This window comes from Triturus cristatus, chromosome 8, assembly GCF_964204655.1.
Source record: "Triturus cristatus chromosome 8, aTriCri1.1, whole genome shotgun sequence".
NCBI lineage: Eukaryota > Metazoa > Chordata > Amphibia > Caudata > Salamandridae > Triturus > Triturus cristatus.
This window is the reverse complement of record NC_140591.1, coordinates 252,902,596-252,919,961: the sequence shown is the minus strand read 5'-3', so window position 1 is coordinate 252,919,961 and position 17,366 is coordinate 252,902,596. Positions and strand designations below refer to the sequence as shown.

Genomic DNA, 17,366 nt, shown 5'->3' with positions numbered 1-17,366 from the left:
CACAAGAATGACTTGGGCCCGGTCGCGCTTGATCTTCTTCAGCAATCTGGGTAGAAGTGGTATAGGCGGAAAACATATATATAAGACCACATCTCCACTTGTGCCGAAAAGCATCTCTGAGAGTGCCGCCTTGGAAATTCCAACGTGCAGAACTGATGACATTGCGCGTTCTCTTTGGTGGCAAATAAACCTAACCAAGGCTCTCCCCACCACTGAAAGAGACCTTGCACCACCTCCGAGTGAAGATGCCATTCGTGATCCATCATGCACCGGTGGCTTAGTTGTTCCGCCCTGACGTTCAGAGAACCTGCCAGGTGTTGGACCACCAGGGACATGCCCTGATGTTCCAGCTACTTCCAGAGACGGAGTGCCTCCTGACATAGGGTCCACAACCGCACCCAACCCTGTTTGTTGCAGTACCCACATGGCGATGGTGTTCTCCGGGAACCTCTGCACTAATCTACCTTTGACAGAAGGAAGGAATGCCTTCAGTGCAAGATGGATCACCAGAAGCTCCAGAAGTTTGATGTGGAGCCCGGACACCGCCGGCGATCAGAGACCTCAGCCTCCAGGGTCGAGAGCAGACAGGACCTGAGCCAGTGTCAACATTTTGAACTTCTCGTTCCAGAGGAAGCGGTTGACGTTCCTGAGATCCAAGATACGACGCAGGCCTTTGTCTTTCTTGGGCACCAGAAAGTAGTGGGAATAACAACCACGACCTACTTCTGGGGCAGGAACTTGCTCAATGGCTCCCTTGCCCAAGAGAGCCCTAACTTCCTGTTAGAGAAGGGCCAGATGATCCTTCGACATGCAATGGAATTGAGGTGGCATGGATGGAGGGGTAGTCTCAAAGGGAGGGAGTAGCCCCTTTGGACTATCTGCAAAACCCACCTGTCCGAAGTGATGTTGAGCCAGTGGGGGAGGTGATGGTGAATCCTGCCGCCCACTTGCTAATGGTGGCCCGGAAAGGTAGGACTAAGAGGGCTTGGAGCCTGCTGCAGAGGGGACACTGGTGAATGGCACGCCCACTGGCTCCCAGACCCACGACGATGCGTCCCAAATCTCCAGCCAGGCAGATGCTGAACAGCTGGCAAAAACCTGTGGCTCTGGTGGAATGCGGCGGGCACCCCTTCCGTAGCCACGAAAGGGAAGAAAAGCAGACTGCGCGGGGAGAGAGGTGGAAGCGAGCCCAAGGATCTGGCCGTAGCCCTGGAGTCCTTAAAGCGCTCGAGCACGTTGTCTGCTTTGTCGCCGAACAGGCGATGGCCATCAAAGGGCATGTTCAAAAGTGTAGGTTGGACATCACCCGAAAAGCCAGTGGACCTCAGCCAGGCGAAGCGTCTATAGACAACTGACGTGGAAATCGTCCTGCCTAGAGAGTCAGCGGTGTCCAGCCAACATCGAATGGTGAACTTTGCTGCATCTCTCCCCTCGGCCACTGCATGGGAGAGCACAGCCAAGGCCTCCTCTGGGCATTGTGGCAGCACCTGCTTGACCATGTTCCACACAGATTGGGAGTAACAGTCCAAAAGACGCGCGGTGTTCACCGACCGCAGTCCTAAGCTGGAGGAAGAAAACATTTCTTCCCAAGATGGTCCAGCTTCTTGGATCCCCCATCATGTGGTGTGGTCGGGAATGCTCCCTTGGAAGTCGAGGCTTGGACCACCAAGCTCTCAGGGATGGGGTGTTGGGAGAGGAAAATAGGGTTGCCCGAGGCCAGGTGGTGGCATCAGGCAATCATCCTGTCCACAGGAACACGTGCCTAAAAGGATGTCCGTGAGGGCCTCATTGAACAGCAGCAGGGGCTCTGAAGAGGCTTATGCAGGTTGAAGCACTTCGGTCAGGAGGTTCGTCCTAACCGCCACCGTAGGAAGCTTGAGGTTTAAGGCCTAGGCCACCCTACGCAATACCACTGCGAATGAGGCACCCTCCTCCGTAGCCACGGTAGGGGGAGAAAGCATGCCACTGGCCTCGCTCAACTCCTCTCTTCAATCCGGTTCTTCCAACTGGTCTGCCAGAGGGTCCACAGACCCCTACCAGTCCTTCTCACCCTCCTCTGGTAGCCACTCAGGGCGATAGGGAACACTAGGGAAGAACAGGGGTACAAAAGTACAGGTCGGCGCGAGTCCCGACGTCTGGCGACGTCAGTCCGGCCCCATGTCCACATTGAGGGGGAGGCCGGGGTCGACGTCGGCTGGGGACACAACCGGCGTCGGAGGGGGCGGAGGTGTCTCCTATGGATTTGACGCCAGAGGAGGTGTCACGAGGTTGACCGGCGCCGATCCGGATCCAGGCCTGGATCCTTGGGGGCCCTGTGGCGCTGAAGCCGAAGCCACGGGCATTGAAGGCCTAGAGCCCCCATCTGAGTTCGCGGGGCACGAAGGCACGCCGGTGGAGTCGGGCTGCCCAAAAATAGAATGGAGGCCTTCGTAAATACTATGAAGTTGGGCAGAGGTCACCCAGCTCCCGTAAATGGAGGGATGCTCGGGGTCAACCCAACGGGCTCAGCGGGCGGAGCTGGGCGACTACCACTCGCATCCCGCATCGTGTCGGCCGATGGACGGGAAGAACAAGAAGTGCTTATTCGCCTTCTTTTTGTGCTTCGACTTACCTGAAGCCAAAGACTTCGACGAGGAGTGGTGGTAATGGCTCTGCAACTGGTCCCGCGATCTCCCTCTCAACCGGGACCTCAAACAACGCGGAGCTGACTGCTGGGCCACCAGAAGCTTTCGGGACCGCTCCCGCAAAGACTTCGAGGACATGGCCCAGCTGTCGGAGCACGACTTCAGGTAGTGGTCGTGCTCCAGGCACCAAAGGCACACAAGATGGGGGTCCGTCACCGACATTAGCTTGTGGCAAGAGTCACAAGGCTTGAAGCTGGTTCGCCGAGATGACATCTCTAAGCACCAGGAGTCGTAACGACTCAAAAAGTCGACAAAAAGTCGTAAAAATAGACTCAAAAAGTGACTTAAGGTACTGCTCTCTACGGATCTGGACTGGCTGGTGCGGAAAAGGAAAGAACTGATGTCAGCGCGCAGGGGTGGCGTCTAAGTAGATACCGCGACTTCATTCCCGCGACCACGACGCCAACGACGAGCGCGGAGTCGACCGACACCACCTACGGACGAGCAGGGGTACTGCTGAAGAAAAATTCTCCTGATCCAGTCTGAAGCCTGGGGGTAATTATAAGGTGAGGAATCCATAACTATATTGTCTCTTTCAGATGGTTAAGTTTTCCATGTTAGGATATTCATAAAGTGAGAAATCTGCAGGAAGTATCCCTTAGAAATTTGGTGTACAAATCTGTAACCTATTCTGATCTTTACTCCTTTACAGCCCTCTTTGGGTGTAGCACTTGCACCTCTTTTGAAGGGGGACTTTGGTTTGCGCATACTAATAACCCAAGTGAGTATACTTTTGCTTTTCTGAATACAACTTGTTTGATAGCATTGATACCCTTCAATTAAATGACTTTAGAAAACAGAGGGCTTTAAAGCCACTTGATATATATTTGTACTCAAACCAAAGAAACCAAAGTATCCATGTGCCTGGCAACAGAGGTTAAGGTGCCCAAAACTGAACCGAAGATGAATCTAAATTCCTCCAGATATTTTGCACATTAGTTTGATGAACCTAACAACAGCTATTTCCGAGGAAAACGAATTGACCGTGGGCATGTTGTAAATGCACATTACCAATGCATAGAGAGAAGAGGAGTCTGCAGTTACACTGTCACCCTAAAAACAAAGCCCACGAAATGACAGACTCACAAGCAGAAAACAAACCAACATAATAACTTTCCAATGGTCAAAATTATGCAACAACTAGACAAAACAGGTGATATTAAGACACAGGACAACATATATTTGTGTCTGTTCACTTTAAAGGGGAAATATCCTAAACTAAATCAGTGAGGTTTCTATGACAGCTTAAATCATGTCTGTTTAGAACAACATTTGTTGTGTAATTAGGGGTTGCATAACTCTAGTGAAAACATTATTTTACGAAACCTAACAGCTGTTCAAGCACACAACGACACATTCCCATCGATGTTCAATTTCAACCGATTGCAGGCATTTTTACAGGACGGAAGTCGAGTGCATTATGGAGCGAAGAAACCAGTGAATTATATTCACGTTTACCTGCAAAATAACAAGGGCATTTTCAATTGAAAGGTCATCTGAAGGTAAGCCTTCGCTCTTCCAAATCAGCTGTTCGCTTTCAGTGGATAGAAACCGTCTCAAATCGAAGGCTGTCAAAAGAAATGAAAAAAAACTAGCATAATGGCCACAAAACAGGGCACCATATTTCCAATCCGTTAACATAGTGTTGTGTGCAGCTAGATAAAAAGTAGATTCTGGCGTAGCTCATTAGTGGTTTCATTTATTTGTTTAAGTAATCTACCAGTGCAGGTCAAAAAGTAACCCAGCCTCAATATCCATGGCATTCTTGAAGATGTCCTCAGTTCCTCCACATTTACTCTCTACGCCTGCTGGGATATGATAGTATGGGCCTGGGAGGATTCCTCCTCTCCCTGCCAGCACCCACAGCCATCCAGAGGAGAGCTGGGAGGGTCTCGCCTCGTTGAGCACAAATGGGCAGGTAGAGACACCACCCTGTGCAACTCACCCACGTGCCGTTGTTTCCCTTCCTCCTTCACACAGCAACCGAACATACACTGGCTACTAAGGGGTGTGACCTTCCACTTTCGGAAACAGAACAGAACCAGCTTCTGTCTCTAGAAGTAACGGGTGAGATCTATCTCCTAGGGGAACATCTGCACCTCGGCTGGCAGTACCTCCTGCTGTCATGGCTACAGCCTTGTACCGCCATGTAGTAAACCTGCCTACATGAATAATGCACACAGCCAACTTGTTTTTGGACATTCAGACCTGCCTACTATCGGGTAGTGTCAAGAAACACTGTCGGATCTGCTAGCTTAGTAGACTAATGCAGCCACTACAGGGGTCTGTGTGCGACCTCATGGTCACAGGTTCGAATCTCTGCGGGTCCACTCAGCCTCCCATCCTTTCGGAGGTCGATAAAATGAGTGGCATTGAGTTGGGTAACAATAAACATCTGTTATTCAGCGCCAAGATACCCTGAACGTGCGCTTTACAAATACACATGTTATGCTAAACACAAACTGCAGTTAGTAATCTAGTGTCACATGTGTGCGTCAAAGACTAATTGAAAAAAAATCTTCAAAAAAGCACGATGTGGTGGGGGAGGAGGGGTGAGACAGAGCAAAGGATTGAATGTATGTTATTGTATAGCTCTCCCAGCAAACTAAATGAGGGGGACTATACTGAGGCAACCAGGGGTCTCCCAGAGGTATCCTCTGGCTCACGTTTTGGTGGGGCAGGCCGAGCACAAGACTTTTATGCCCATTCAGGGTTTGGCGTAAGCACCATATCAACCGTAAACCTGTTTTATGAAGCCTGTTGGTCCCCGGGCCCATTTAGAGATGAGGGGTCCTTAGGTTTTCTGACAGTGGAGCTTTAACCGATTCCGCTGTCAGGAAACTTTAGTCAGAGGTCCAAGTGCCTCAGAGCCTCAGCTATGTTTGTGTGTGCCAATGTCTGCCCACCACCCTATTTAGGGCAGGCCTTCAGACGTTGATTCTTTCAGCCCAGGTCTGCCGTGCAGAGCCTGGTGGGCCTCGGCAGAAAAATATCAATGGTCCATAAACACAAGATAAAAACTCCCGGCGCTGCACAGCGGCTTGTCTCTGAAACGCAACAAACTGCCAACCTTCCGGCAGGACACGGGGCCAACCTGCATCACAAACCTGCCACCCTGATAGTGGGAGCCTTTGGTGGAAAAAGAGTCCCCCTGAGCGGGTCGATATCTCAATGTATGAGACCTTTAGATTTTCAGAGATATGGGGGCGAGAGTAAACACGCCAAGGCATCTTAAGTATTAGGAGGCTAAATACAGTCCTAATCGCGAGGTGACATCATTCTGCAGTCGAAATTAGAAATGCCTCTCTAGCTTGGGGTTAGAATTTTACTGCCAATATCGAAGGTGTCAAAATGTTTGCATTATTGCAACATGAATGTCAAAAACAGGTACAAAGAGCATATTTACTTTGCAGCCCAGTTGATTTTTTCCATTCCTCCAGGCTGGCTTTGCGCTGATCCTCGGGAGCTGCTGAGATGTATGTGATGAAGGCGGCGGCAAGCTGCGCTCTCTTCGGCAGCGTGTCCAGCTCGCTTGCCATCTCTGCCATCTGATAAAATACATTTCAACACAAATGATGAAACAGGCAACACCATAGATTCCCAACCATTCACTGTATGCATCGCCTTACTGTATGTACCCATGCGTTTGACACCACACGCCAGTCATACACTGGAGGAACAGATCATGCAACAGAGCAACTGGGTGACGAGGCCTTTACGATGTTACTTGAGTGAAAAACAAGCCAAATACCGTGGCTGTTCTAAGAGATCTCTTGAAGGGCTCTGGCCTAAGATAACTTGATACAGGTGAGGTGGGGGTCTAGACACAGGGCCAAGAGGGGGTCAGACGTGAATGCAAGCACGACCCATGGATTGGGCTCACATTCCTGGTCAGGAACCGGTCAGACAGCAGCAAGAACGCAAAACTCTGACAGGAACTTGAAGTTTGAAATAAGTGGGAAGGCCTGAAAGCAACGCAGCTGGGGTGGTACCATCAGCAAGGTTCAGAAAAAGGGAAGTCAGTTCTTATTTACAGACCACTCGAGTGGACAATAGAGATTGCCCCTCTTCTACAGACAGCGGCTGTCAACCCTACAGGCATCACACAGGGAATCCATGTGGAACTCAAAGATGCAAAAGGCATTACACGTGTTCCAAGGTGGGAACCACACTGAACGACATCGCCAATTGTTAGTGGGCTATGAAAGTAAACCAGCTTCAAGGTTATTTTAGAGAAACAGGTTTTGCAAATGGCAATCAACCAGAAAACCAATGGGAATATAGTACATGTAAGAAGAAGTGGAAGGAGACATTTTTGAGAGCTCTGTTTTGGACATGACTGATGAGAGTCAATAATGGGAGGGGACACAATACATCTCAATCAGGATACAGTACTCCTGAACATACTGAAACAAGCATCTGCAATGCAATAGGTCGAGTTTGTCAATAGCTTAAACTCTCGCAAATGCGAGACCTATTGCATTCCAAATGCTTGTTTAAAAGTGTCTGTGTGGGGGAGGGGTTGCAAACAGATGGTAACAGAAGGAACACACACGGGAGGGTGTGTGAAAGCAAAACAGAGGGTGCTGGTGTGGGGAAGCAAAAATGATGGCGTGGTGGGGGAAGGGGCACGGAGGGCATAGGGAAGCAAAAGATCGACAGAGCAACGTGTTGGGCAGGGGGAGAAAAGCAAATGATCGAGAGCAACATTAAGCTGGGGCTTAATGAACACCATTTACAGGAATCAAAAGCCAGCATTTACGAATGACAATGACACAAGCCAATGACAAATATGGGTGGGGCTTCAAGTACATATTCCAATACAGCATGGCTCGCAGAGCAACGCATGCGCTGCCCAGGCTCAACCTAAAAATCACAACTGTGATATAAGGAAAAAGTGTTAACAGATGTAAAAATAGGTCAATGAGCTTCAAGGGATACTCTTATACATTCTGTCAGCCACACCCTGAAACGCAGGCAGGATATAAAGCACATCACAGTGAAATTACTACACGAGCCCATCTGTTACCATTGCACTTTCCATCATATGGAGAAACAAAGGCAAAGAACGCCAGTAGAAGGTCTGTGATAGTCTGTGGCTGCTAAGAGAGCCAGCAATGGGTCCTATTATCTCGAAGATTAGAGACAAACTGATCACAAGACGAGTGCAGAGGACAGGGGAGATAGTTGAAGTACAGGACGAAAGGCAAACCCAAGTAAATGATCACCTCCTCGATGCAACCATGATGGGGTGGGGTCTCTACGCATAGGACAGAATCCAGCAGAATTTCTGTTCACCAGTTTGTCTAAAGCAGCAATGCTAGGCGTTGTGATGGAGAAATCTTTAAATAAAGAACACCAAGATTTTTTGTAGCAGGAATATGGACCAAAATTCAATATTGGAGTGGAAATTACGTGTGTGGGGTAAGTTAACTCCTGGGAATTTGTACATGCCAAAACTTGTATAGGCTTCATCCTAAATGGGTAATATTTTAGCATTAATTATAAAATACCTACATTTCTGAATAAAAGAGCAAAAATAAGGAAATCGTATGCAGCTACTGCATGCTTTCAAGACACACACCTATCATCAGGTCTGGTAACATTTTAAATTAAAAGGTTAACAGCAAATCTACAGACCAAAAGCCTAATATGAAATGTAATGCTCCAAAATAACACAATGTTTACTCTTGAGAACATGAAAAAGATAAAGAAGGTAGGTATGCTTTACTCAAACAGGATCATGAGGAAAAGCTGTCATCTGATTATCAGAAATGTAGTAGCTTCCTAAAAGACATGTCAGTGGGAAATCAAACAGTAATAGGGACACCATCCATGGTTTTGAATCAGTGAAGAAAATCTAGGTCTAAAGCATGCATGGAAAAAAGCAAACCAAGGGGAAAGAATTAAGAAACCTCATTTATTTTTTACAGACACGAAAGACGTGCTAGGAACTGGCACCAAAATAGTGTGCGTATCGTATGTGATATACAAAGTAAAACTGTGCAGCAGGTGAGGGAGAACCCCTAAGCCCTCCTAGAGAATGACCAAAGGCCCTCCCAGAGAATGACCAAAGGTCAACCAAATAATTGCAGCAAGCCCGTGCACACATTACAAAATTCCAATACTTCTTTCCAAATAGTTTATAGTTGTCTGTAGAAATCAGGAAAACATATATCAATTAAATAACATCAGAACAGAGTGGTCGTGATTATAATTTCTTCTTTAATCTTGAACTGTTGCCCAGCCAACACGTGTTTCGTCTGGGGGAAGTACCCCACGACTTCTTCAGGACTTCTGGCAAACTTGCTAGACTGAATAGCTCTCCGCCGGTTGCACTTCCGTCCCGGCTGGAGAAGTGTAAGTAGATCCTTCTGATCTATTGTCCTGGTGATGGACGTCAATTGAAAAGAATAACCGTAGCTTCAAATGGATCGTTAGGCCCTGACTGATAGGTTAGTATTCTTGAAAGTAAAGTTCCATCCATATATACACAAAGCTCCAGATACCGAGTAATGATATCTGAAACGAATATCACATGGAATATGGGTCAGAAACCCCCAAACGGGGGCTTTACAAGTACTACAAGTACAGAGTGTCTAGTCCCCATGTCAAACATGTCGTGACATGAATTGCACCGAAGTCTGAGAGGGGTAATGAAAGAATCTCACCTAATTAGGTAGAGAACTCTTGGGAATATAGCTAACGATGAATAAGGAGAACATCAGTTGCCGAATACGGATTACAGAGACAACGAGTACGCTGGCCACGCCATTACGCGGTTCCTGGATAACCCGGAAGTGTCAAAACATGTGTTGGGTGGGCAACAGTTCAATATTAAAGAAGAAATTATAATCACAACCACTCTGTTCTGATATTATTTAGTTGATATATGTTTTCCTGGTTTCTACAGACAACTATACACTATTTGGGAAGAAGTATTGGAATTTTGTAACGTGTGCTCATTTTATTTACATGAACACCCATTTCCAGCTGCACCACAAGAAGACTAGACATTGGAAATGTCAGAATATCTGACCAACATTAAAAAAAATGATAGATCTTTTGGCTACTGGTGAGACCAGTGGAATGTTCAGCTTAGTTGCATCTCTAATGAAAACATACGGTATAAGTTCCTGCATCGTCTATCTACAATAGTCTGGCAGAAGATGCTGAGAGAGAGGCTGGAGAGTGCATATATTCCCTTGGAATTAATGGTTCTATTTCATTCTGGAATTTAAAGTGTACAAGATCTTTTAGGTTTATGTGATCTCTGTAGACTTTGCAACCACCTTTGAGAATGGAATCACCTTGAGGACTCTCCAAGTAGAGACATTTTACAAGAAATGTAATGATGTCCCAGAGGATGCCTTGTTGCTCTTGAGAAATGTGGGGACATTGGGCAAGATGGAGATCTCACTGAGAAGCAGAATAGTGCTATGAGGCAGTTTGCCTATTTGCAGACAGCTAACACAGGAGATGGCAGTGAGATGGAGAACAGATCGTTGGCAGTGAAGGTCCTGATTACAAGCACTCTGGCATACAGTACCTTGGACTTTTGCTGGTGGAGAACTTCCAGCAGGATAAACTGATGTGTATGTGTGCTCATGCTGCAGTATCTCTGGCATTAATGTTTTGAGGTCGATACCCATGTATTACTCTGCTCTAGCATTGTTATGCTCCAGACAGCCACCAAGTATTCCAACCACTCCAGAGGAGGTTACCCAGAGGAAACTACCCTCCAGTGAATCAGGGAAGCTAAGTGTTTGCATTTTCGGCACTTGAACATCTCTGGAGCTTACTCAAGTCCAAGACCCTCCTTAATGAATGTCTCTTCAAAGAAGAAACTCTTTAGTGTGTTGTTTTATCTTCTAGCCCCAGTTCTCACCCAGGCAAATTAAACACACATTGCATTCACGTGCCCAATTACAAACACCTGTCATGTATGCTGACAACCAGAGCCACCACAGCAGATCCTCCATCTTGCCCTCGATTACTACATGATTTCAAACTGCTGTACCACCCCTAGGCAGATTACGTACAGGACTGCCAACCTCGTAACCAACAGAGAGCACAGAACATTAATCGTCCCAAACCACGCAGGCACAGGGCAAGCACGGTATCCATATATCATCAATCACATAATTCTGGCCTTACAGAGAAGCTTTACGCCTGCATAATTTTAACAAACCTGTGAATTCCATCTCTTATGCTCCCCATCAAGCTGATGAATCAGCAGTTCTGCTGCTTGAATAATTTCCTGTGCCTTGGTTAACTCTGCTTCAAGTTTGGCAGCTTCTGTAGTTCTGCTTTGGAACCTGCGAAGAAAGGATATTATTAAACAAATCAAGATGTATATCATTCTTGTAACATGCAAACCCTAAATACTGTATTGTAATAACAAAACAACTTACTTCTCTTTTAAGTCTGCCACTTTTCGACCTACAGAGTTCAGTTCATCTTCTAATCTCTGTTTTCGGTCCTCTGTTTTTCTCAAATTCCTATAATACATTTTTGATCACATGAGAAAGGCTTCCATCGAGATGAGAAAAGTAAAACTATACAATGGTCACAACTCCTCAGCACTAAAATCACTTCCACTTCACCCACATTTGACCTGCTTTCCCACTACTACTGCAGTTTCCCGCACCTCAGCCACGGTTCCATTCTGTTCTCAATTACATACTCCAATATTTTATTTCAAAGCATCTTTTTATGAAAGAAGTAAAGATAAGGGCTTATTGGGTTACACAGCACTGATTTACATTTAACAACAGAAAACATAAAAATGATTAAACGCTCATCATCCAAATTAGTAGCATAATAAGCATAACACGGATTTACGTCAAATACTGAGTTAAGGATGTGATTTTGTATTTTAGTCACTAACGTGTTCCATCAATTATATTATCGCTCTCCCAGTGTAATCACTTCCTCGCTCCTCCAGCACTTTGTACACTTGCTTTATACTACCTGCCTTTACAACACAATATTTCGTTTTTCAAAGTACACCCATCCTTTTTCATGTCAGACTTTGCAGCACAACACTGTTTTCCTCCCACGTTTCACAAAGGGCTACCTTCTATATTTCTACCTTAACACAGCTAAGAAGAAAGGCGGCCTAAATGCCATTTCTATACAACTCATATCAAAACATAAATTGCAAAAGAACAAGCTACCTCATTCAAATCATGTCCTTTCCCTTATGACAAAGACACAAATTCCCGCAGTTTTCTTTGAGCAAGAACAAGTCACAAGCACTGAATGGCACTGAAAGGTTGGTGTCAGATCCATAATGACCCTGCGGAATGTGATACAGCAGGTTCACATAAGTAGCTAGGAGCACCAGGTAGGTTATTCTATAATTCCCAGAGGCTAAAGATAGAATATGGCAGAGCCAAACAGAAATCAAAGAGAATATACATACTAAGTGATCCACCCATATCCAGAGAGAGAGAAGGTGGGAGGATGATGAGCAATCAATAGAACCTATGTAGCCTTTAGAAAGACATTTAATCAAAGATAAGTACCTTATCCTTCTAATCAATACTCATCTTTTCAAATTTTAGATAGTTCATTATGCGAACTATCGTCATAGTTGTTTAACTAAGGAGTGGTGATTAGTCTAAATTAAGATGCTCCGAATACAACCCTGCTAAGTTGTGATTTTGAACGCACATCAGGGTTCAAATACTAGTGCTCAAAGAAGGAATGCAGTGAGGGCAATGGAGACACCTAACACATTGGTTAAATCAGAAAGCAGCAAAGAAGGGCTGAAGTTGCAGTCTTTCCTTTAACTAAATAACCTCTAGTAGGACGTCAGTTGCCATGGCTCATCAATTCACTAAATCTGTGGCCTGCAAATCACCACTTACCACCAGACCTGCCAATAACCTGTAACCACTTCTCAAAGTATAGATATGCTGCACTAAATTATATGTTTATCAAACTGGCCTCCTGTGCTCACTGCAGTGTCTTCAGCATTATACCCGTGGAAGTGAGCAACCACTTCACTATAAAAAAAAAAAAATTATAACATATTTTATTAATTTTTGGGTGTTGCAACCTCCTTATGCACAGATATACATCATGTTAAATCCACATTTGTGTTCCACACAATAACTCAGCACGATAATGAACAATAATCCCACTAACTGTCAATTACCAGCAGTACGCATCTGGGAAACGTAGCAATTATACATGCAATGTATTTTTGATGTCCATCGAAATGTCTTTGGTACATACATATAGTGCAATTTCAGCAATCAATTCCTATAGTGTAGTACAGGCCTACAACATCCTGGACTCTACCCGTCAATATATTGGCAATAGTTAGGTGCTCGTCTCACCCGGTCAGTAGTGCCTGTACATCTGTGGCTATAAATTCTTCCAGTATCATATTCCACTCCATTGAAATAGGTTTCTTCCGCAAAACCCCTATGTTCCTCCCGCTTCAACTCTGCACTTTCTGCTCTACCCCATCTGACCACTTCATTATACCAGTCCATCAGTGATGGTGCTTTTACGGCCTTCCATCTCATGGTCATTGCACGTTTTGCTAGTATCAATGCCAAGTTTGTAAACCTGTTTGTAGGGCTTCCCTTCCTCTTCCGAGGACCCATTCTCAGTATGCAATATTCTAATGGGTTTCTGCCTCCCCCGGCCCCACCCCATTCAGTATTGTTTGCACTGCTTACCAGTAATCTGCCAGCCGTGGACAAATCCATAACATGAGTAGTAAATTGGCGTCCTTGGCGTGGCATTGAGGACATTTATCTGTCATATCTGGGAAGATCAGGCTAAGTTTGTGGGGAGTCAAATAAGCCCAGTGTACTATCATAAGCTGTATGAACTTAAACTTAGGGTTTCGGGACACCTTCTTCGGGTATTCCAATACCCTGTCCCATTCTGTATCGTCATCTCATGACCTATATCTGCATTCCATTTATCACGGAGCGTCTGAAGCGACACTGCCGCATGCACTAATATCCCTCGATATAACCACCTAGTCAAATGAGTATCATTACCCATCAACTATTGCATGTGTACTAACTCGTGCGTTGGTGGTTTCCTCCCATTTGGTGCCCATGTATTCCGAACATATCTGCCAATATTTGCATATAGGAGAAAAAGTGTGTTAGGTGCTCCCTGTTCCCTCACAAAAGTGCCGTGGTTCATTAATGTGTTGCCCGAAAATAACATTCCTATCCTGCTTATTCCTACGTCTACCCAGGCTGCTATACGCTGAAGTGTGACCAGCCCCAGTGGTAAAGGAATTCCTAGCAGAGGGATATTAGGTGCAAATGGTGTTAGTACCTTCATATAACGCAGTGCTTTCTTCCAGTTTTGTAATGCGACTTTCAGCAGCGGAGACACTGTTGGTGGAATTCTGCTATTTGGCAACAGTAGCGTGTGAAGTACCCCCTCCCCCATTCATGCCAACTCATAGCTATTTCTTGCAAGTTGCATCCTGCAATCCAATATGCCAGCCATTGTAATTGGCTTGCATAACAGTAGGCTTTTAGATCTGGAACACCCAACCCCCCATGCTTGGTGTCTAATTGGAATTTTGACAATCCAATTTGTCTACGTCCTGCCCCCCAGATTAATTCCACTAATAAGGTATCTAACGTTTTAAACATAGGCACTGTTATCATGAGTGGCAAGTTAGTAAAATAATATAACAGTCTTGGGAGCATTACCATTTTAGCAATAGATACTTTTCCCGCCACTGACAGCGGCAAAGAGGTCCAAAATTGTATTTGCGTTTTGAGTGCTGCAATAGCCCGGGTCAGGTTGTCATCCAGTATATCACTTGTCTCTCTGTACACGTGAATGCCCAAGTATCGAAAGGTAACTTCTGCTGTTTGAAAGATCCAATGGCAAAAGCGCAATGGATCAACCCGTGTAATATCCGTAAAAAAAATAGGCAAATGATTTGGACTCATTAATAGTGAGTCCAGACAGCAATTGGAATTTATTGAATATTGTGGGTATCAGTTCATGATCGCCGGTTAGGATGTTAAAATATAATATTAGATCATCTGCATATGCCGAGATCACATGCATTTCATTTCCCACTCGTATTCCCTTGTGGTTCGTCGTAGTGCGAAGTTTGATTGCAAGTGGTTCTAGAGCTAAAATAAATAGCAAAGGTGAGAGCGGGTATCCTTGTCGAGTACCCCGTTCTACTGCGTATTGTTGTGATATATGGATACCTGTCCGTGCGTGTGCCATGTGGTTTGTGTATAATAATTTAACCCATGCTACATATCTGTCTGGGATACCAAATTTTGGAAGAGCAGGAAGCATATAGCTCCAATGTAATGAATCAAAAGCTTGCCGTAGATCCAAAGATAAACATCCCTGTGTATTAATGTCTGTGGGCGCATGCTTAATGACCTGATGTAGCCTTCTAATATTAAGGGCAGTGCATCTACCCGAAACAAACCCACATTGATCCGTGTGGATTAGATTTGGGATGTAGGAGAGGATTCTGTTTGCTAATAACTTGCTTAGTATTTTATAATCTGTATTTAAGAGTGAAAGGGGTCTATAGCCTGCCATGTCCCTGCTATCCCTGCCCGATTTCGGTAAGGAAACCACTATCGCTTGCAGTGCAGCAGGAGGGAGGGAACCGGTCGCCAACGAGGCTTGATACAGCTTCTGCAGATGAGGGACGAGCAATTCTGAGAATGTTACGTAGAATTCTATGGGCAGTCCATCACTGTCTGGAGTTTTGTTGTGGGGCAAAGCCTTGATTGCCGCTTTAATTTCCGCAATGGTTATAGGCCCTTCTAATTCTGCCTCATGATCTTCCAGCAGTTGTGGGAATCGTAGCCCCTCAAAAAAGGACACAGTCAAGTTCGCAAGCCTCCCTTGGTGCTGCATATAATTTCTCATAGTAAACGTGAAAGGCAGTGTTTATGTCTTGTTGAGTGTCAACTACTGTGCCATCAGAGGTGGTAATTTCAAGAATGGGAACCATTGCCGGGGTGTCTTTTATAATCCTAGCAAGGAGAGGACCCGTTCTATCCACTTCTGCATGCTGTTTTTGTGTGTATAATCGATAATCTAATATGCAAAGTTCTTCTAAAAGTTCTGCATGGCTTATGTGTGCTTCAGCTTGTCCCCGTTCGCATCATCTGTTACTGTATCCTGTTCCAGTTTACCCAGGCTATGTTCTACTTCCGTAAGTCTTTCAAGTAATAGGGAGAGAGCCCCTACCCGCGTACTAATTGCTACCCCCCGCATCACAGTTTTAAAAGCATCCCATTCTATCTGTCGGGAGCTGGCGGTACCTGTGTTTTCTGCAAAATAATTAACAATCACTGTGGAAAGGGAGGCATGAAATACTGGGTCCTCAAGTAGCGGAGGGTGCAGTTTCCAAGTCGGAATTGGTGTGGGGATCTTGCCCCAGCTTAATGTAACTTCAAGGGAATTATGATCCGACAAGGTTTTGCCAAGGTACGTAGAGTCAGTTACATGGGCAGCTAAATGCATAGAGCAGAACATTCTGTAGATACGGGTATGTTATCGATGTGGTGGTGAAAAGAAAGAATATTCTTTACTAGTCGGGTGTTTCATACGCCATACATCTCCCAAGTTCCATCCCTCCGCCCATACTTTAAGAGCATCTGCCTGTTTCCTGGACCCAGTACCCTGTAACGGAGGGTGCGATCTATCCAGTTCCACATCAAGTACCATATTAAAGTCACCTCCTAGAACCCAGGGATATTCATCCCATCCGGTTAATGCAGTGGCAAGAATTTCCAAAAACGTATCTTGCTCCGAATTCGGGGCAAACACACTACCCAACACTATGTGTTCGCCATCCAGCGTTCCATGCAGCAGCACATATCTGCCATTAGTATCTATACGTTGCTCCAGCAAAGCGAAAGGGATACCATTTCTTAGCCATATAGCAGCCCCCCTGGCGTATGCAGGGTAAGATGTAAAAAATAACTGCCCTCTCCATTTCTTTTCTAATTTAAGTGCTTCTGCATGTGTAAGGTGGGATTCTTGGAGAAACACAATGTGCGTCTTTCTACGATTAAGCTGTGCAAGAACTCTGTGTCTCTTATGGATTGAGCCGAGACCTCTCACATTCCAGGTTGTGTATGTGTATCTACTAGGTTGTGCCATGTATCTCTGTGTGGCGTAGCATATTAAATGCCCTTATCCTTACTTGCTGATGGTACAAGGGCATGGACACAGCTGAGTCTGTATCTATCAACCCTCTTAAAACACCCAATACAAGGTTCCCCCATAAAACACTAGAGGACCGTACAATGAAACAAAGTTCAACAGGAACTCTAAGGAAACTATAACATAGTGCAGTTGCCACAGGCGGAGTGGTAACCACCAGCCTTCCAACGCACATCACACTATATAGTCCTTTGACATCCTAAGAGCTCCGGCCTAAGCCCTATGTTATGGCAAGTATAATTAGCAACATGACCATCCAGCATCAAATCAGATGGGTATGCAACCTCATCTGTCAAAACATCACAGCATTTAACCCAAGTAATCATTTGTAGTCTGCGGGGTAACCATGGGGAACAGCGCCAGGCTATTTTCAGAGTCTGATTGCGCATTGGTGTCTTCGGAAGAGTCCATGGTTTCAGCGATAGATTTGGCATCATGATCCATCAACGCTGCCGCTGTCAGGATAGCGTCTCT

At 45.5% G+C, this 17,366-nt stretch overlaps 1 protein-coding gene across 1 annotated transcript in view; it reads right to left on the bottom strand.

The window, feature by feature from the left end:
* DYNC2H1 (dynein cytoplasmic 2 heavy chain 1) overlaps positions 1-17,366 on the bottom strand; it is a 1,714,832-nt gene that overhangs the window by 691,179 nt on the left and 1,006,287 nt on the right. Inside the window, exons 60-63 of the mRNA XM_085621461.1 lie at positions 11,099-11,185; positions 10,876-11,002; positions 6,091-6,232; positions 4,143-4,252 (exon numbers count right to left, since the gene is read on the bottom strand). Coding sequence (XP_085477587.1) covers positions 4,143-4,252; positions 6,091-6,232; positions 10,876-11,002; positions 11,099-11,185 — 466 coding nt within the window. The remainder of the gene's footprint in view (positions 1-4,142; positions 4,253-6,090; positions 6,233-10,875; positions 11,003-11,098; positions 11,186-17,366) is intronic.